The sequence below is a fragment of the Opisthorchis viverrini genome (genome assembly GCF_000715545.1).
Source record: "Opisthorchis viverrini unplaced genomic scaffold opera_v5_41, whole genome shotgun sequence".
Lineage (NCBI taxonomy): Eukaryota > Metazoa > Platyhelminthes > Trematoda > Opisthorchiida > Opisthorchiidae > Opisthorchis > Opisthorchis viverrini.
The window spans coordinates 1,662,043-1,684,496 of NW_008751697.1; the positions used below are offsets into that span (position 1 = coordinate 1,662,043).

At 44.4% G+C, this 22,454-nt stretch overlaps 1 protein-coding gene across 1 annotated transcript; it reads right to left on the reverse strand.

The window, feature by feature from the left end:
* Positions 1 to 14,641: 14,641 nt before the first annotated feature.
* T265_03046 (hypothetical protein) lies at positions 14,642 to 22,230 on the reverse strand (the record flags this gene model as incomplete). The annotated part of the gene is made up of 3 exons (XM_009167435.1): positions 14,642 to 14,842; positions 16,934 to 17,098; positions 22,154 to 22,230. 3 exons carry the CDS (start codon positions 22,172 to 22,174, stop codon positions 14,714 to 14,716), a joined length of 315 nt encoding a protein of 104 aa, XP_009165699.1.
* Positions 22,231 to 22,454: the final 224 nt, after the last annotated feature.

A 22,454-nucleotide genomic window follows, 5' to 3' on the forward strand; every position in this document is an offset into this window, starting at 1 on the left:
ACCAAACTGAGGATAACCAAGTTTTGTGAGGGAAACCTGCTGGATTATCAACTCAGGGAGATATGACCGCCAAAATCCAGTTTTAGATGAAAGATTTTTCGGCCATTGACTACAGACAGTATGTGTTGGGCTAGCACTGCAAAAAAGATCAGTAAAGTCTATAGTTCCAAGAGCGCAGAGGTGGAGGTGCAAACGCCTTATTGGGAACGTCCGTTTGCAGTCTTATAAATAGCCCCACCTCAGTTAGGGATGACTATGGTGGCCGGATCAATTCATATACGCGTGAAGTTTGTGCTACCCACTAAAAGGACAGTACGAATAAACGACTTTTGTGACTCTTTAAGTAGGAGTCACTAGTTATCTATTCCGCAAGCAGGCAAGTTTTCTCACCCACAAACAATGTTAGTAGTTCAGAATCCGCAAGCTCTCTCTATTCCACAGGACATAAGGTTTCTTTGATAAAGTCCTCAATATGGTGAACCATGGCCATCGAAACGTAAGTGTGTGAACTTTCCAATGGAGATTTCGTCCTGCAAATGGACTTAATATATGCTAGAAAGCCGATAGGTCTTGTGAAATAGTGATGAGCATAAATAAGTTCAAAGTAAGGGATAGCCGGAATGCAAACGCAAGTTTTCACTTTTCTTTCCAGTAACCAGCTTCTTGGCAAGTCACTTGAAGTTATACTGCATATATTCGACGTGGGATGATGTCTTTAGCAGATCGTCTGATTGAGTACACATTCGTGGTCTGATTCCACCTCCAGACGTTGTTTCCTCCATATACGGTGCGTACATAAACTTCTCACTTCAACAGTTACTGAATCATCCGATAGTTCACTTAGATGCTTGATCATGCCTTGAAAACAGAATTCCATAGCCTCTCTGATATTCCAGCCATGAGTGTCTGGGGTTTCAGTGGAGCACTGCTGAAGTAGGAATTTGGTCCCGCAAAAGGTGCCATCGTTTGTACGTCACATCATTATATTCAGGTTAGAGTAACATAGAAGTGCTTGATACAGGGACTTGTCTGCAGTCAAGTTTCACTGCTGAGTAGGATGGTTCTTCGATAAGAGGGCCAACTGGAAACAGGATAACGATAAGAATCATAGAACAAGATAACAAATGCAAAACTCGTGAGGCTCGTTCAGTAAAAATTACATGCGCCATATAACCCAGCGATGCATCAGCTGTAAAGCAGGTAGTAGGGAGTGCCAATGAACATGTACTTGGGACAACGACTTCTCTTGATTCATGGTAGCTGGAAAGGGGTAGTTTTCCAATGCGAACATTCAATTATGTTATGAATACATACAAGTTGAATGCCATATTCCTGATACAAGAGTGGTCGGCTTGACTTTGAGTAGTCCAGGTCCTACTTAGTTACCAAATTCCGAAGGCACTGCATTTGGCAACACAACTAGGTACGCCTTAACACCGCACTCATGCGCCCCGACCATGATCATATTCACGTGATACTGATCACGCGATGGTTGTCTGAAACACTAGATAACCCTAGACAACACTAGATCAGCAAGGGTTAACTAGAGTAATATACACAAGACCTGAATTGGTGGACGTATTGGAGATAACTCAGAAATGCAGTTATTACCGGGTACATCTTTGTAAACTTCGAATGGTTGTCTAGGGTCATCTTACATAGCCCCAAAACCCATTTCGGACATGAGTTCCACTCACCTCAAAACGCTGTCCATGAAACAGTCATGTTGTCCGCGACTAACCACTGCCTACGACCAGTAAAATAGGATCTAAATGGTCAGAGAAGCATAGAAAATCCAAGCTGTATAACTCACCACTTCTGGTGGGTACAACAGAGTCGAACAAATGGCAGTTTGTCACTGTCTAACTTGAATAATTAAATTCCAGTGCTTATTGTGTAAAGGCCTAATGATCCTGAAATATATCGGTCCTTCTATTCAGGAAACCCAGGTATCTCGATGACCGAGCGAAAGCGATTTCTCACTGGCTTCAGAACTAATGGGATCACAGAGCCGTTTCGTCTTTCCACCCACTAAATTTACTCCTGTGATCTCCGATATAGCACTAGGAAGTAATCTTAGGAGGCACTACATTAATGACCCTTTAGCTTTCCAAACTGAAATTATCAGTTGAAGACTTTCGGCTTTGTCTCCTTCATACGAAGATAAGCAGGTGGCGACAAATTTGGCTTGGATTAAGTTTTCGGTTCTTTGATCCAAGACCAGTGGAGATATCTTTTATTTTGCGATCACAGACGCTGGTCCCCGTGTTAATGTGACCAGTAAAGCGGAAGTTTTACCTTGTGTATCAGTTACGATTTTATCCGACAGACCGCACGTTCCACTGGCAACCTGAAACCGCTGACAGCTTGACTAGCCTGAATAATTGTAGCAACTGCAGCGAAATAACGTCTAGGTTAAAGTCAAAGTTCCGTGGGCAATTACACTGGTATTGTGGGAGAACAAAAAAGCTACGTTCAGACACGATCATCATAGGTAGACTTTACTGAATAGGAACACAAGTGCAGTGACATTCGAAGGCCGACTACACATCTGCCAGCTGTCTGGCCGTTGGGCTTAAAATACAGTTAACAGAAACCTTAAATGCCATTGAATCCGCTGCCTATGACTTTCAGGTTTCGCAACCAAAACATGATCTGGCCTCACTAAACTGCTTCGCCGTGTAAACGTTTGGGTGATATTCGTCATTCAGGGAAGTTGGTCCGTCGATCAACGAAGTACGATCAAAAGAGGGCAATGCAGACAGTGTCGTCCTCGTGTTTTTGGCTCATTATTTCCTAAAGGAACACTAGTATGTACCTCTGGAAATCTGGTTGCGTGTTTCGAACGGACGTAGGGACTTCGAAGATTAAACACAACATGCCACCAAACTCCTGTTGTTCAAAGTAATGATTTTTCTGAAGGATAACTGCATGAAAACATTGCAGCATCGTTCACTCAGTCCCTATCGTATTAGATGATGTTTGGGTGGAATAGATGCTTTCGAATAGCAAAAGCGACTGGCCTAAAATCCATGAAAGGCGGTATTACAAGGCAGATAACCGTCGAGCGATGCACTTACCTAAGCAAATTACTGTCTCCCCCGGCAGTCAGCCCACTTGCAGGTGTGCAGTTTGGGTTCGATTCCCCCAAAAGGACTCCACTTTATGGGCATGAAGAGCACAGTAAATAACATATCAGTACTACTTAGATACCTTCGTCGAATCAGAGGTTCTTTGCAAAATAAAACAATATTGGTCAGGAAGACGGTCCAACAGGCCCACATGAGATGTTAAAACTCATTTCTTTAATCCACAGAAATGAACATTTCAGCGGCTGTAGTCATTAGCCTATAGTTAAGGGCTGGACAGCAAATATTGTTTGTGTTTTCTCGGAGATCGTGTGACCTTAGCTACGTGTAACAAAACGCAGAACCAAAACAAGCACCAAACGGGTGTCGCAAATAGCTGAATGTTCTTGGGGCAGCTGCTGATTGAGAACAAGCATCCTTGCTGACCCATTTTGGTGTCATCCGCGTGCTTCTGAAGGAGCGATGTTGTCCGAAACTTTTTGTGCATTTATGTAGCAAGCTTCAGAGCCTTGCACAGTTATGTGGCCGAGTGCACTTTTCCACCGTTAACCCGGATCAGCAGTGGTTCGTTACAATGAAGTGTTCTGTTTTATGTTGCCGAGTTAGGAGTACATGTGCAGCATATCGGGATGTGTCTAACAGATGTGACACAAGCGCTGTAAACGAAAGCTTAGGTGTGATCAACATAGCTGCAGTAAACAAGAGTGTTGCGTCAGTGAACGGGATGGTTCGATCGATCAGTCAAGAGAGGGATCGCAAGTGAATAGAATAAAATCCATTGTAGTTAAATCAGTTGATCAATTTCGTGTTCACTGTTTTGATTTCTACTGGGAGATTGGGGTTACCTAGTACCATGAAGGACACTTGACAGTCACCTAGATGGTGGATATTTTGGTAAAGCCATCGAACCCAGAATCCACTGAGTTCTGTGAAGTTATGTTGCAAAGCCGTTCAAAACGAAATAGTTTGTATTGAACTGTTTCGGCAGCATACTGAAACTGGTATATTCACGAACACATCGCACATCAACGTCTTTCAAAAGCCCATACCACATTTCAGTGGTTTCATGGAGTAGAGACAGCTCGTGGTCAGATCCCGCCGACAGCCCGAGAAAGAGGGTCATGTACATGTATACAAAGATGACAGTTACAGATTTTCAAGCCCCCAAAGGGTCACCTCGGTGTTAGCAGAAGCATGATCTGAAAATATCCAATGTAAACGTGTTTGCTACTGATGCCGTGACTGAAATTTGCATTCGGATATGTGAGGAGTGTCCCAAATGATACGGAAGTTTCGTTGAAGTCAAAACTTCGTAGTGGAATAAGATGTAATCCGACATTTTGGTTGAAGTAGGCTACCTTTCTCAAGGATTCCTACAATCAGTTGAATATGAATCAGATGCAGCATCATTTGGGTCCACTATCACCTCTTCTGACTGGTGTTCTCTTGTGATCTGTTGACAGTCGGATGCGACCAGATGTTTGGTTGTGTTGGCTCTCTGTGTGTGTGTGTGTGTGTGTATGTACGGGTGACTGTGTGCTTTCGTTAGGACGTGCCTCCGTTTGTTGCTTTGTTGGCTGTGATGCGTCATTGTTGTGACCCTTGTTGGAAATCTGGCCTACTAAGATGTGCAAGGCAGACAGACGGGATGCTGGAGCCATCTCTATGGCTGATGCAGTTCAGTTGTGTGTTGATTCCCAGCTCACGTCCGTTTCACGTATGACTTGAATCCTGACTGCGTGCGGGTACCATCGGAGTTATCTTGATGGACTGACTCAAGTTCATGGCGTGCAATGATTGAGTTGCGTTCAAGTTTTTCCAACTCTCTTGGGCTTCTTGGAGGAAAAAGCGCATGTCGTTTTTGGTCCATGATTCGTACATGGAGTTGCTTGGCTACCAGGCCTGTGTATTTTACCGCAGTTTGTGCAGTGTATCAGTTCCACAGGGGCCTTGACGCTTACAAGGTGTCGTCGTAATGAGTTGTCAATTCGGAAAAATGTTTTAGTATCACAATCCCAAAGTACCTGTCGAATTACGTGAAAATTGCCATCTCGATAGGGTATTCCCACGGTGAGCACCAGGTTTTCATCCTCCCGCCTCACCGTTCCGGGTAGCAGGCCCCTCATTTTTTGGACAGTGAGCCTCCTTGGGTATTTATTTTGCTATAATGCCCTACTGAGTCGTTTCAGTTCTTGTGCTCGTACGGACTCATCCGAGCAGAGTTTCTTGACGCGATGCACCATTGATCTGACAACTCAGCGTTTGACGTACAGTGGATGCGAAGATTCACAATGCAAATACCTGTCCGAATGTGTAGGTTTTCCGTGGATTTCCACTGACAACACATGGCTGGTGTTGACAGATAGCTTGCCGTTCAGGAAACTAATGGTCCTCTACTCGTTCTCAATTCCCATCGTCAATTTTATACTACTGCACTCTTCGTTCAATCAGCTTGGGAAGGCTTACCGCTCTGTGGCTGATATAATCGCAAATATGTCGTCAACAAATCTCAGCAAGTTGCATGGTGCACGGGCGAAGTCACGTGAGGTCTTTGCTTCAAAATGGTACAAGAAAAGATTAGCCATGGTTGATACCAGAGAGCCCATAGCGATATCGTCAGTTTTGTCTATAGAGTTCGTTTTTTTGAAAGATGAAATAAGTGGTGCTTAGTACAATACCGGCAATAATATCAACAGGGAATAAGGTTGTTCTCTGTGCTAGATATAAATCGTTGCATAAAATAGGAGACAATAGAAAAACAATCGTCAGTTGGTACACTAGTGCGAAGAGCTCTCACATCGGAGCTGACTGCTAGTTCATCATCATTGATGTAGGCCGATTGCAGGTGTTATATCTGCTGTTTTGTCGGCCCGTGGTATCTGCTGCTGACCCGCTCCAGTGCCTAGTGTCGGAGAGAAAAGACTCACAGAAGGGAACACAACAGCCATATTCCGAACAAGCGAGTGAGTGAGAGAGCGAGAGCGAGTGCGAGTGCAAAAGTTACAACGGCCCCACGCTATTTAAAGGGGACTTTCTGACATTGATCCAGGCTGTCCGATAGGCGTTAGTGATCACCCATCAACATCGATCGTGCCTCTGTGAAAAGCCTGAATGCTGATCACATTCGGTCGTGCTTCTGTGGCGCAGAGAACACTCATCAGGTTTTACTGAATTGATCGAATGATTGACTGGCCTGGATGCTTGCCGGCTTTCCAGTTGAGCTTTTGGTGGAGCAGTAGGTTCCGGGCGTTCAGAAGTTGATTTCAAGAATCTGACCTTCCTGATAGCAGGATACTGACAAAACCGAAAGTCATCCACGTGACTTACAACCAGCTGATCATACGGCTTCAATAAACTGCTTTAGAAGTAGGATAAGTTGTAAGTTGAACAAGTAGTATAGTCCAAGATGGGATGTATGGGCTTACCTGTTTTGTGTATTTTTGGCAACCCATAGAATTTTCCTGGTCTATAGAATTTTGGCGCTAGTGAATACCAGCGTGCTTGATCGAGCTTGTGTTTTAGCCATTATTAACCTGAAGTTCGTTCTTGTTGAGAGTCGGACTTTCTGAAGTTCGATCTTCTCGTGGAGACCCAGTGTTCGGGCACTTTGTCTTCATAGTTCTTTCGATTGATGACAACCGTTACGTTATCCTGGTCCGCTTTGGTGATGTGGATGGACCGTTCTTTCTGCAGTGCACATATCTCCTCCGACGACACCCCAATGAAAGTACACACACAATCATGCGTAGACGCACACACAGCTAACCCACACCCACACACTGGTCGCAACTGACAGCCAACCGACCACAGGAATACACCAATCAGAGGACGGGACCGAAATGGTGCTACATTCGGTTCGTACTCAGTTGACTATAGAATTCCTTGAAAAAAAGGTTGCTTACGACAACCGAAACGTCGGATTACAACATCTAATTCCACTACGCTGTTTTGACTTTCACAAAATTCCATATTATACACCACATAGCGCTCAATCTTCTTATCACCATCCTAGCCGAATTCGGTCCGGAACTCCTCTGTCACAAAAGATAGTCATGGGTTCGCTTTGCTACTTCAATGAGATTGGCCAACTATCACCAAACGGATGTATTTAATACCGAGGATATCATGCTATACTATCCTGATCTACCTCGTAACGTATGAAAAAGATCACATGGAAGCGGTGTGAATAAAGGGTCTAAAGGTCGAGTAATTCTGGCACCATGTGGACGTAAGGAGAGTGGAAAACTTCTTGTAATAGACAAACGCAAATCCTCAAGATGCTTCATATCCTGTAACATATCCTCTCTGTACGTAAACAAATATCTTTTTAGTCGGAGAAGACCAAAACCCATGTTCGCTACGCAATTGTTGTAGGATGAATTTTCCCGTGCCCGCCCGATGTACCTACCTGCAAATCGCACGTCCGTTATTCAGCCGCCGGACCAGGGTGTAAGCTTGCCTTTCAACCCTGGTCGACGTTGTAAGTAAACGCATGGGAGAAAATGTTGATGACGAGTTGTTGCAAGGTGTGAATGCGTTGCTAGCAACGCTGACAAGCCTGGAGTGCGTTCATTCCGACAGGTCAATGAGTGCCCTCAAAAGATCGGAATTTACGTCACATAAGGATAGCGATGGGGGGAATTCGGAAATCCATTCAGAAGCGTTAAAAATGATATTTTACTCTATCAGGTGGTTGAACCTGACCTCATTGAAATGAGTCCGGGTGAAATAATCTCATTTTCACCCACTTATAGGACCTGGCAGAAAAAAAGTAATCAGCGCTTTTTCAAAGCGATAAACATTCCTCTTGGAGGAAAGGTGACAAAACTGTAAGGAAAACGCGCTGCTTGTGTGTGCAAGCAAAGCTCTTAATCCGTTGAAACGCTTTGCGCTGAAGCATTTTTGACATCTGAAAGGTTGATCAGACATAAGTTCAATTCCACTTTCGAGAACTACACTGAACCAGACAGTCGAATACTTAAGACTTTTTCGGTAAATGTATAACTTATTACCTCTTATCATTAACTAGTTGATTCATCCATTGAGTTCACCATATTTAAAGGAGGTAGGAACTATATGTATGTTCACTGGCATTATTCATCCGTCCAGATATTGTCTTCCATTGTAAGCCTCATCAAAGTGAATCTTAGGACTATAAGCCAAGTGCGGTTTATAGGACGACCCTAGATGGCTGCAATTAGAGAATCATAATGCGAAATTCTCATTGACACTTAAAAAACTGAAACAGTCCCACTATTCGCTCCAGTTGTCTAGCGTGTTTTTTGACAGCACGCGGCAACATTCAAGTCCGGTACCGGTCAGCAGGATGAGTCTGATCAATGCCTGTGGAACGCACCCAGCTCCAGAACTTTTCAATAGAAATGTGGTGACATTACATGAACTTGATTGTATCATCATTAGCTGTTATTCAGCTTACGGAATTACACATACATTAACGAAATGTGGCATGTTCATGTAGTGTGTGTTCCGCTTGAATGTGTCTGCGAGCAGAAAGGTTACTTGTTCTACCGAATGACTGACCATGAAGTTTTTGTGGTTATAATGAGTAACTGAACAAACAATACTACGTAGCAGTACTCAAAGATTTCATCCTCGGATCGTCAAAGTTAAGAAAACTGTTAAGACAGATATGTTGACCGCCTTGTTACGTTTCGATATCTGAAAAACAGCCGCTTTCAAAGTCTAATGGGGTACCGGTTAACTAAGCCAACCTGTTTAGTAGCCTAGACGTGAAAGCCCACTTCGCACATTCCAGAAACTAGTTCTTGGAAGTCACGAATAACAGTGAAAAGTTGGATAGATTTTCTTACTGAATGTTGGAGATGTGGACACTTCGATGCTCGTGATAGGCCATTAATTGATATCCCTTGGTATTTCATTTTTATTCTTCCTACTATAATGTTTTAGTTGAAAATTGACCTTCTGTACAACGGTGAAGCAACGGTGTGCTTTGGTCTTGTTGACAATGATGATGATGATGATAGCAATGCGAAAATGATTATGCCTCCAGCTTAGTGAGTTCAATTCAGTGGTCATACAGTGCTCGTATTATACGGATATGCAATATACTAGGCTGTCGGGATCTACCTACCAAAATAAATCAACTAAATGTAACATCCAATAGTTAATACATTCGCTCAAAGTGGTGTGTGAATCTGTATTAGCGCACCTTAGCTCGTTTAAACTCGGCATAAGGAGAACGCAAAGCGGGTATAATCGATAGGATGTACTTGTCAAATAAGCTTGCAGCGTATAGAGTACACACCAAATGGCCTAGAGGCCCACATTACCAACGAGCTGCACTAAGGCCAGGATTTTGTGGCTGGTTGATTTTTGGTAGTTGCAGAACATGAATACCAACAACACCACAGGAGTAGCACACTAAAAATATCAGTGCCGGGCAGGTGCGGAACAGCACGTCATTTAATGTTAGCAGTCTTCTGCATTTACTATTTCATTACCATATACTGTGTTCTTGGAAACCTGGTCTTGTTTTCCCATGTAGTGCTAGGCAGCACTGACGCTGTTAAACAGGACGCTGTATGCATATTTTCGTTCCTTGCTTAGTAGAATAGTAGTTATAGGAATAGCTGTTTGGGTCCTGGTAATCCAATAGTCTGTGGGGTCTGAGAAAAGTATGACAAATGAGTCTAGCCACGACAGTAATCAGTGCAGCACATCCTACAAAAAGTGCGTACATGAAGGGAGCTGCGAAAGCCGTAAGGTTCCTACATATCATAGAGCTGGTTCGGAGCGGCCAAAATGTGACTGTCAAGGTGCTGTATACGACAGACTCGAGTGAAAATACCAATTGCCTGTTTTGAAAATTCATGGGAGGAAAAACTGAAGTGTCAAAAATGTGGGCTAACTTCATCCGTTTTCGATCAGTGATTGTGAATTTTATCGGCAAACATATCTACTAATTATTGGGTTGGGCTCGAGTACAGGAGGTGAGAATTGACAAACGTGCCGGCTTTGGTTTGCTAGTGAATTGACATTTTTTGAAGACCAAGGGACAATTTTCAGAGAACGCACTTCAGTCATCCGAATTCTCGGATGAAGTTGGGGGCATTTCGGTCTTCAGTAGCTTCCCACGTTTACTGCCCATTTTACCAGGAAACAAACAGAAAGGGAGCGATGTAAGTGCCAATCCCTTTCTTTTATTCTTGTGTACAACGGGGTTTCTTGTTTAGTGCCTATATTCCCTCCTCTTGTTTTCAACCTGAGCACAAGCAGTTCTTTGACCATGGAAGCACGCACCTAACTGTATACAGCCACGTAGACTTCATCATCTTGTGGTCGCTTTTTCTTGAGTTATGATCACCGCTTATACGTACTGTTTGGAACCTAATTTATTTAAACATTGGGGATCAGCAGCACTTAATTCGGCGTACAGAAGCCGGCTTGATCCCATGACTCGAGGTTTGCAACATTTTGTTATTTGATTCATAATGCCGCATTTGTAGGTAGGCCTCTATTTGAAAGACTCCGCTTTTGGTGTGTTGTGCGCAACCGAGCATAGTCTACCTGATTGCCGGAAACAGTCAGTAGTAAGATACAGACATGCACAACAGATATCTCGAAGAACTGAAGTTAGCGCTTGTTCAGTAGCCACATAAAACTGGTTATTTTGTAGACCATGCCCTAGGCGGACAAAGGGGGAAGGACAATATGGGCCGGGCTCAACGGATACCCTATTGTAGGGACTACCTTAACTGATTTGCTAGCCTTGGATTGGATAAGATCTTATGAAGGGAAAAACGACATTAGTGAAAACCGTCCACGAAATCCAAAAACACATTCCCATTGAACTGAAATCTAAAAAACTCAACCACAAAATGACTGCACCTGGAGACTCTACCGATAAACAACCAACCAACGGCACGTAGGCAATTTTGTTACTAGTATACATGTACATATTACTCCGAAATTGCAAGGTGAACTTATTTCATTGGAGAACATAGACTGGGTGTCTCCAGGTCCCTTGCACAGTTTTGCTCCTGAGTTTTTCGCATGTGTGGCTAGGTCTGCGTTCGGTACCTGAAAACAATTCTAAGGTTTTCATTTAGGCTTGTGCTCAAATTGTTCACTTTTCTACCGTGATGGGCTGGCTTGTGAAGAACCATACGGAACACAGTCTAGTTGAGGATGGTTCCTTCCCCTAAAAGCCGGAAAACCGTTTAATGGCACGCATAAAGAAGTATGAGCGTTGTCAAAGGATATGCTGATGATCGTCTTTCTCCAATCCTCCAAACTGACACACAAAAGAACCAACTTTCGAATTTGGTGAGTCTTCGAGCTGAGATTTATGCGCTTTTAGAAGTAGTTCAGCTTTTTCGGTTATGTTGCTGTGCTCAGCAACTGCACCTACTCTGGTTTGATTGGCAAGACGTTAGTCGGAGACAAGAATTAACTCAAAACGGCTCCAGTGAACGCCAGCATTACGACTGCCAAGAATGACGAAATTCTTGAGCGAAATACACTCATTTGCAAACTAATTCGGTTTCGCGAGATACTCACCTAGAACCCAACTGAATCTCTCGTTTATTGTTCTCAAGCAACTGAATGTACGGTACCAGGACGCGTGATGTTTCCGTTGGGACGATAGCGCGATACAGTGGATAGACGTAATACGCTACTCATAAGGTTGCTGAAAGCTCATCGACTGCCCACGACCGGTTTCTCTTCTTGGGACTCGTCATCTTGGGGACACCATAAACGAGACATTCAGTTTGGTTCGAGGTGAGTCCCCCGTCAAAGCCAAATTGATAGGTAAATGAGTATTTGTAGAAATCTGTTCAATTTGGGTTCGAGTAGAACAAAAGGCTGACGGGAACTCGGGGGCTGCGCCTACCTGATGATGCCCAAGAAGGGTGAAACCGGTCCTGGGGTGTCGAAGGGTTTTCAACAACCTTATGAGAAGTGTCATCGTTGCAATCACGAAATACACATACAAGGGACCGAAAATTACATTCAAGTAGAGGTAAACTGGAACTATGCAGACGGCATTTTTCTATCAGAGCATAATCAGTCAGTACAGGCTACTCTAAACAGAAGTTCAGGTGTGAGATCTTTCAGTGTACGTATTGGGCTTCAGAGAACAAAGTACTGCATCAATATCTTGAGTCTGTTTGGAACCTCAAGAGGTGCCCTAAGCACGTTTATCGGTTTATTCATCTGACCGTACTGTGGCGAAGTAAATGCAATCACTATGAAGACGTGAGGAAACACTTGCAAATTTGCAGCAGAAACGAATTTTTCTGAGTCAGAGGGCGGTGCATAAGGCAACCGTGAGAGCAGCCATGAAACTTGGAATCGCTGACGGGAGGGGGCTGCGCCTACCTGATGATGCCCAAGAAGGGTGAAACCGGTCCTGGGGTGTCGAAGGGTTTTCAACAACCTTATGAGAAGTGTCATCGTTGCAATCACGAAATACACATACAAGGGACCGAAAATTACATTCAAGTAGAGGTAAACTGGAACTATGCAGACGGCATTTTTCTATCAGAGCATAATCAGTCAGTACAGGCTACTCTAAACAGAAGTTCAGGTGTGAGATCTTTCAGTGTACGTATTGGGCTTCAGAGAACAAAGTACTGCATCAATATCTTGAGTCTGTTTGGAACCTCAAGAGGTGCCCTAAGCACGTTTATCGGTTTATTCATCTGACCGTACTGTGGCGAAGTAAATGCAATCACTATGAAGACGTGAGGAAACACTTGCAAATTTGCAGCAGAAACGAATTTTTCTGAGTCAGAGGGCGGTGCATAAGGCAACCGTGAGAGCAGCCATGAAACTTGGAATCTGCGATCATAGGACGTTAAACGGTTTAAATGCTTGACCACCAACACCTTCACAGCATCAAAGGTGTTGGCTGGTTGCAGCATGTTCTCAATGAAATGGTAGGTAAGCGTGTGTGGCGACGAGGCAGAACCGCTAGACAAGCGAATGAAGCTCATAAAAAACTTATTTCTACTAGAAGGTTTTGTCGGTGAAGGCTGGTAGGAGATAGGATGACTTGGTGACGCGAAATGAAGACAGTTACCGTCCAACTGAGCACTTTGAGATCTCTGCACCCTTCTAGTTAGGGTCTGCGTCCTTGCACATGGTTAGGGACCCCTGGAGACATGGCACATAATCTTTTAAGATGGCAGCCACTCGCTAAGCTCATAAAGGATTGCGGGTCAATCCCATTGATGGTGTCACATTCTAAGTTGCGCTGTTGCAAACCCAGGTGTAACACCTTTCGGTGAAGTCGAGTTCGAACCACGGACCTTCCGATCAGTAAATTCGCGCTCTAACTGCTGAGCTGAGCCATCTTATGTGGCGCTGAGATGCGTTTTTTTTCGTTTCTGTGCCAAAAAGTTGGCACCTTGTTCGTGGTCGCTGGCCCCAGGATAAGATTGTGTACTAAGCCTCCACTCCTCATCTTTCTTTTCACTCCTTACCAGGGCATTGGTCATCAAGGGTGTATGGCAGTCAAGCACCAGTATTTATAACTGGTGTATTGTGATGTAGCTTACACGAGTCCCTGGCGATAATCTGCGTGTTGTGGTAAAGTGAAAATTAACGGACAATGACGGGGTTGCGACAGAGTAGATCCGCCTGGTGCTGGTTTTAAAAGGTGTCATTTGTAAATCTCTTCAATTGTTTGGGACGGTATTATTCCTCCAGATAGAAGCAAATAAGTAGACAAGTATTAGATGAGGATTTTCTTTCCATTCTTGAAAAGAAAGGCGTACACCTTAGACAGGATTTGAAGCTCCAAACTCACCATCCGGTGTTCTGGAAGCCCAGCTGAGCAGGAATAGACTGCCGGCTTAAGCTTTTTCTCTAGTTTTCGGCCCAACGATCCTGACAACCCCATGGAAGTAAGCCAGCAGTTTCACACACCGACGGCTTTTTAGAACGCACTTTACCAACCAATCCCGGAATTTCCCTACAGATTCCTACAGTCACAATGGGAGACACCATGAGCCCGAAAAACGACCTAGAGGCGACCCAAAACTAGCTCCTGACTCGGCTGGGGATGACACGGCCTACACATCCCACCACCAACTTGATAGCTAAAGTTGAAGGTCAGAGAAAAACGAGACTCACCCGGACTTAACAGTCTCTCGTTAAAAACCAAAGTAGCTTGCAAATGTGTGTAGTTCGAGTACAACAAAGTGGGCGGAAACTCGGGGAAAGCGCCCAGCTGATGAATCCCAAAAAGGGCGTAACCGGTCATGCGCTGTGCTAGTTTTCAGCAAACTTGCTAGCCATCCGAACTGCAGGACCGCTTCCACAGTGGAAGGTGTATACAGAAGGCGTCTCCATATAACGGTATCTAGTCCACAACCAACGACAGTGCACTGATTGATGTCAGACATCAAAATGTCGTAAAACTTTAGCATGTTTAGTGTCCTGGGTCCAGTAAGCGCAACTTCAATGGAACCGGTCTAACGTCAAAATAAATCTGAGTTGCAAAGGAGGCTGTCAGAACGGCATCAACGACACAAAGCCCTTCGAACCCCGGAGTGAGAAAAAGACGGTGTGAAACAGACGTGTATTCTGGACGAAGTGTACAGAGAGACAAGGGCGATTAGAAATCGCTTCGCGATTTAGACATGCTTCTTAACAGCCGCTTCAACTTTCTCAATGGAAGCGCCTAGAACAGTTTCTACAGCCTTGCCGTTCTTGAAAAAAATGAATGTTGGCATCGCTGTTACGCCATATTCTTCGGGCAAATCCTGAAAATAAGCGTAATTGAAGTTATTGGGTGCCCGTGTGAAGTGAACATATTTGGCAGTATGTACGCCAACGGCAAACATAACGTACCGCTCAGTTGTTTTATGAGGTGAACATGTAAACGGGACAATCGACGAATATACCTCAGTACTACACTTGAAAATGAAAAAAAAAACGGATTAGATCGTGCGGAGTGCTCCGACAACCGTAAAAGAGTATGCGCGGAACTGAAAATTCAGACCTAAGGGAATTGATCAGCAGTTTTAATAACACTGCTAACAACAACTGCGCATTTCTAGTGACATGTGAGAACACAACGAAAAGCTTACAAAAACTCCTTCAAGAGCGACCGGCAAGCAAAGCAAGCTAACTTCTTTGCATCAGGGGAAGTGCCGAGATGGCAAGCGGTCCGACCGGATCATAACAAATCACAAGCCTGTTGTAGTATTCTCCATCCTGAATATCTGAAGAATGCAACGAACCCAAACGTTACACACAGATTGAGTTGTTGTCTGGGTGTGGAAGATACCACAATCTAGCCCATAGATCTTTCGTGGTCAACCACTTTAGGTATTTGGACCGATTGTCGACCTTTCTTCAGATGGCTGCATTGGTACATCTCGCCACGAAGAACCGATCGATACACTGCCAAAAGTACTTTGGCACTGATTATTTATTTTTCTACTCGTGCACCTTGCAGGGACCTATTGATATCGACACTACCTATCAAGATAACAAGCTACTGTAAACCAAGTTGTATCGGATGTACACTACAAGGGTTACACTGCAGCGGCATCAATAATTAAATACATGTGTGTTTATTTTAATTAGACAGACGACTGAGACAAAGCTGATGTGAATGAAGAGATATTTGTTATACATGGCGCTACGAACGAGCGTTTCAGATTAACATGTCCAAGATCAGATCTACTTTACTGCGCCTAATTTTGACCGGTTCCCGTAAAAATGATACTTCTGAGGAGAGGTTAGCTATACCTGCCTATTAACACACCCGGGCAGCTAACATTTAAACACACTTCTAACTTTACCGGAAGTCGCTTGGCCATACCCCAGAGCAAGTGTTCAAGTCTCCTCACAAGAGTTGGTTAGTAGGGTAATAACTAAATCTCGCTGACGATCTTCAGAGACAAATGACTTTTTAAAGCCCCCTGGGCAAACTGATTCATGCAAACTGATTTATGCCAGAGAAATAGACGTAAACGATGTTCACTAACAGTTCCACCCTATAACCACCCCCTTCGTGGTAAGTAAATCGCACCAAACGCATAAGGGGACTGCATGATCATCTGTATATCCACTTTGATTCGAATAACGCGAAACCAGAGTACGTACACTTTTCGGTAAACGATGCTTAAGCACGTATCCTATCACCTGTTCGGATGAGGCTACTAGTAATCCCTAAGTAAAACAAAGGCACCGCTGAGGTCAGTGATAAATGATACTAATGTACAGTCCGTTCGGCTGTGAGGTGTATCTGAGGAATTGGAATCTTTTTGGGACCAGGACATGCTTGACGTAAATGAAACATGGCGCAGTGGATGTTCTCAAAAGTTGCACAAAGCGACCTTGGCCTCGTTTTAATAGCTGCAACCCCTAGTACTAGGCAGACGAGTAGGGGGCGTATACGCGAAATTCGGATAAATACCACCAATGTGCCAATCACATGGTGCCGAAGCAAAGCGAGACAGCCAGACCAGGTCACAATCGACCGTTAAAAAAGCTCGATCTACAAATTCGTGTACTCCCAACCCACCGACCACCAACTCAAAATGCTGCAAAGTAGCAGAGGCGAAAGAAGTGATGTGCAATGACACTCGGAGTAGTTCAACAGCATCAAAGCAGCTAATGACGCGAGTGTACTTGTGAACAGGTAAACCAGTCAGTGAACTGTGAATGAAACCGATAACCCCCTGAAAACATTTGAATCAGGACAGTGAACAAGAGGCCCATAATCACAAATGACTAACGGCATACTAACTAACCTCAAAGACCGTCATCTGCACAAACGGGGAATGAAAAAAATAAACGAGCACGTTACAGGACTAACAGCTATTGCGGTTCATCTTACGCACCGGAAGTTGGTCCACATCAACTTTCGCAAAAGTTACGCCAGGATAGGACCCGGAAAGAGAGACATATTTTGGAGCAATGTCTTTGCACGGACCACACCATGTGGCGAAGAAATCAACCACCACCAAGCGCGAATTACTCTCTTGAAGGAGACTATCGAAATCACACTGAAAAAGTAGGCGAAAAAGGCGAAAGTAAGTGGTAACGAAAAGAATGGAGAGATGTGATAAAGTAGTCCCAAAGTGTAATTCTCTCTCTCCATATATATATATATATATATATATGTCAATGTACACCAAAGACTATGCCAATGTACACCAAAGACCACTGCCCTACGTTTGCAGATTGGTTCCGTTCAGGGACGAAGGGGATTTAATTACACTCAGAACCGGTACATTCTGTCGATGACATTTGTCATCTATAGCAGCTGGCTTAATGAAAGTAGTCAAGGTTATGGAATTTGATTCTATACCACTTAGATGTTTGCATCGAAGATAATAAGTGCAGCCATTTTTGTTCAGTTTCTGTGTATTCTGTTTACTCCCGCATATTTTTGCGGAGCAACCGAATGAGCACTAATCAGCAAATAAAGAACCGAATAACAGTTATTTACATTGCTTTCGTGCTAGGTGCGCACTTAAACCGAAAACACGTTAAGTTGCGTAAAGCCCATGAGTGCACACGATCCTCAAACGAGTGGCTGCTTTATTCTGGTGATAGCGGACTGTTCGCACAATAGTGACAATCACCTCATTGATCGGAAAATACTTCGCTGCCCTAAGAATGACCCAATTTCAGATAGCGATTTGGACCATACCAGCGGATCACGGTCGCCGTGATCCATTGGCCTGAAATGTGAGTTGTCTACGTCAGGGTCACAGGGCCTCATTGATAATGAATAGAAACTAAACTAGCACAACCTGCTGCCTTTCTATGGTGAGGATCGGGGCTTGTAGACTACTTTGGTAATCCAACCACCAATGCTTTTAAGCCAAAGACTTCGACTGGATACCTCCATTCGTCTCTCTATATTGGGTACCTAATCCCACACACAAGCAGGAACTACTCGAACCACAATAATTTCATGCTACATCGGCAATCGCGCGGTGCTTTGGCCTGGTTGCCTTGCTTGCTGTATACAACAGAGCGGGTCATCATTGTCAGCTGTATGAACCGCGTACTTGTCGTACAGTGGTTGTAGCTGCCATAGTTTCGTTCACCGATTATTTTGGGGGTGGGTAGGTAGCTGCGCATTGGAGGCGGCAGCTGATAAATTGGTGCGTAAATACAGTACTGTCGGTGGACTGTACTTAACTCTCCTCCTGTTCCGTTTACCACCCTTTGTAGATGCAGCCTGTACGCATGTCAGTAACTAATAGCATGCTATCATTTCTGTCGCTACCTTGCTCCCTCTGTCATAGTGAAATCGTGAGCAACTTGGCCAACAAGCTGCATTAGCTCGTACTTCTGACAAGTGTTCTGCTTCCGAAACTGAAATACGAAAACAAATTACGGTAACCGAGCTCCAGAAATTTCAGTGTTCCTCCTTGAATGTTTAAAGGACTGCGCGTCCCGCAGCATGACTTCGCATTTTGTAACCCCAAAGCACATGCGGAAGGACTGGATGACTAAGGTCAGCTTATCCAGTTCTCATGTGCTTCCCGCATATTCTAGTTTGACAAGGTTCCCGCTCGGAAAAATCTGAACAGCGGGGTTTGGAAGATCTTTCAGAGAGCGTCCCATTAATGACTAAATTAGACAAATATGGAAGGTGGACAACTTTTCCGGCACAACTGATTGAAAGAAATCCTTTGAAGAACTACCCAATCACTCTCACGCACCCACAAGCGTGAGCGCAAGCAGCGCATGATATTCAAAAACCTCTGTTGCGCAATCATGTGGAAAAGGGTTAACTCTGAAAGACCATTTTTACGACGCTGAGCTTAACAGTAGAGAGGGCTAAAAGTTCTATGTGAGGCTGCCGGCAATATGAAAGCATAAGTACAGCGCTCCTGAGGGTTGCTCGGGTGGCCATCCTGGGACGCAATCGAACAACGCTGAGTGCCTGCTGTACAAATGCACCGACTGTTGCTGTGAATTACTAACGTCCGAAACAAGTGAAATCATTCTGACACCCGATGCCCTACCTCCACAAGCGAACCAAATTCAAATGCAGCCACACCATGCCGTCATCATTCGCAGACCATTTGTTGACGAACACTTGTTCTGGAACGCCCAAGTGGATTCCGCTCCCACAATTACCAGTTGGTGTCTCACTTAGCGCCCCCTTGCTTGTCCACTGGGATCTTCCAGGCCCATAGTGGGAAGCAGACTCACCCAAACCACCTGTTGAAGTTTTCTGCCAATCCACCTTTTGATGTCGACTGTCGCTAAAAAGCGATATCCGTAACCCTGAGATCTTTGGCACTCTGCTTGTGGTATAGTACAACCAACAACATCTAAGAGCTGGATATCGAACACGGCTCTGAACTTGTTAGACCCGAACAGGTGTTTCTGATCGAGAATACAGTACAATGCGACGAACTGTCAGAGGTCAAATAAAAAAGCATCTGTGCCGGTCGAGAAGCCTGGTGACTTCAGAAAGCTGAAAAACGGAGAAATCGTAGGGCTCTGTTGGTGAGCAAAAACTATTTCAATTGATACGTCTCTAGCAATCGAAACAAGGAACGACAAGATGGCCCACTCCTTTATAAACAAAGAACGCCTGAATGGCCGGGTTGAACGCTTTGAAAATATATTTGGCTGCTTAATATTATTTAGTCAGATTCTTGACCGAATTGGAAAGTTAACTTAGAAACTCCGACTTAAGGGTTATATGACTGTGCTTTCTTCCTCAGACGTCACCAAACTGCAAGTCCTGAGAAATTTGCATGCTCCGCTTTCTAGTCCGGATTCGCGGAGACCAAAAGCTGGACAAAATATGACCTGACAGAAGGGAATGAATTCGAGAAAATTCTGTGGATGAGGTGCAAACTTACCGATCCAAAGAACCGTGGATCGAACCCATCCTCGACTGCTCCTGTATAGGTTTCAGCAACCTTGCGGTACCTCAGCTTTCATACCTCCGTCTGGTGTCACGACAACTGGGAGCCTAAAGGGTGCTACTGGTGAACTACTATTTTTCTACCGACGGAAGCGATTAGTGGATATTAGAAGTGTGGGTGCTGCAAGCCTTCTAGGGTCTGGCCCATGTGTGATCTATCTGGAGGCAAGAAATGTCCACTAGCGGATATCAGCGATGATTATGCTGTCCGTTTCTATCCAGACTGTTTGACAGCGTTGGGGCCGTAGGGACCTGGAATGTTTATAGTGAACCAACCCTAGGCCCCAAATGTATTCTTTCCATTTTAAGGCTTTACCCAAACAAACTGACACGGTCATACAGCAAGACATTAACATTCCTCACTGGCGTTACTGACAATGACGTGGATAGATATACTTTGTCAGCCTAACGTAATCAAGGCATGTACTAGTTAAGCCCAGTACCAGTCTACCACAGCCGTATGATACTCCAAAAAACTAGCTGACGAAAGGTTCGCACAGAACAGGCAACGGCGTGGCAACGCCTAATGAAGACGTGGGATCTTCATGCTTTCTGGGTGGGGTTCACGCCGTTCTTTTTGCGAGTTTCGAAACCCTACAGGATACAGAATGTAGCCGATCTCAGTGGCAAGCTTGGTGTTATTGCCTAGTTGAACTACCTGACTGGAACATGTCCACCATTCGGCGAAATCTGCCAAAAATAATGACAGAGCCCAAACCCAAAATCGAGTTTAGCTGTGATTACTTCAGTGGTTATAGGTGAGGGGCATGAAAGAGAATACGGAACGTCCAGGCGTTGTTGGTTACTCGCCTTCCTGGATTTGGATCACGTGATCCCCACTGCGCCTGGTTGGAGACGCTGCAAGATATGGATGTCAATCGATTTCAATGGCGTTCTTTTTGTCAGATTTAATCTAGATTGTCTGAATGAGTGTCTGGAGGTATACGCACCCCAGGGAGATTCAAATAAATCACGATCGTATGGCAGCGATGCACAAGTGGTGAAAACTGATGTCACGCTGTCGACGATGATGACAGCTTAAACTGACCACTTTCCTTAAGGACACATAGTATGTCGCAACAAGCCCTATATTTTCGTTTGCATCCTTCTCAAAGTTTTTTCACTGTTGTACCACCTCAACACTTCTGTTGCTACGTTAACCATGAAGATCAGGATGATGAACTACTTCAAGTTGTCTGGAGTTTTTAAACGACAGCAGAGACATGATGTATATACGCCATCGCAATCAGGTCACTCGGATAAACACGAAGACGGAAAACAGAATGGCATAACGATGGTCGTTCAAACTTTTGGTGCCTAGCTGCCATTCCATCCGTAGTAAGCATGAGGGGTGAGATACCGTGAGGTTGTTCACGTCCATACAGGAGCAGTTTGTACAGAGGTTGAGTTCGAACAACGGGAGTTGCTATAAGTTGGCGGACTAACCACTAAATATCTCGAGCTCATAAAAATACGCAAGCAACTGCAATACTAAATCGACTACCAGGTTGAGCCAAGGGTTTTCAGCAGATGGGAAATATTCACCCGACAAGGAGGGTAAAAAATGGTATAACCAGATATCACATTTACCACGGCTTTTCGATTCTTCATTTCTGTGACCTATGAGGAATTCATGAAAGGCTTCGTAGGATTTTAGTTACAAACGTAACCTTAATTTGGTTTGTGTTTTAAGTGTTTGATCCAGTCGAACTCCGTCTTTATCTGTGTCACGTTTTTGAAATAGACCCCGGCGACCTACACGGTTTCTACATGCATGTGTTGGGAGTATTGTTGACACGAATCAGTGATATCTAAAGCGCCACACAGCGATGATGTTTAACTATACGTTCGAAGTGGGGTATTCACTGCACGGGTGCAGTTTGTGAGCGAAAGAATTTTCGAGTTTGTAGCTAATGAACATGATCCGTTCACTTCAGCGTTATATGTATATACGCAAAAGGTCGAAGTGGAGGGACAATCTTTCGAATGGCTGCGCCTTATCAATGGCTAACCAGGCGGCATGCGCGATAGACGACCGACCCGTTGAATGCATACAGGTCCCGTATGCACAACAGGTAATCCTAAATTCTAAACTAACAAAAACCTTATAAATTAAGGACTTTAAACCAGCCAATCGGTGGTTTGTGTCATGACTTACCTTCGCCGCGATTTCCTTCATTTCCGTAAGGCCCGGGGGACGAGGATGCAACCTTGACGGATGAATAGAACTCCACCCTCAGCCCAATAAAACAAGGTCGGCCTGGTTTTTGTGGATCACACCAAGATGTGGAGAACGGCGAAGGTCCATTTCAAGCCATTTTACTTCACAGACACCGCAGTGAGGCAGCAGATTCCTGTCGCTTCTATTCCTGACGAAGTTCATCGCAATAGAAGCGGCATGTTTGAAGTGAGTGCAACTCTTCCCTGTGTTAGGGCCGCTGGCTATTCGCACAATGAGA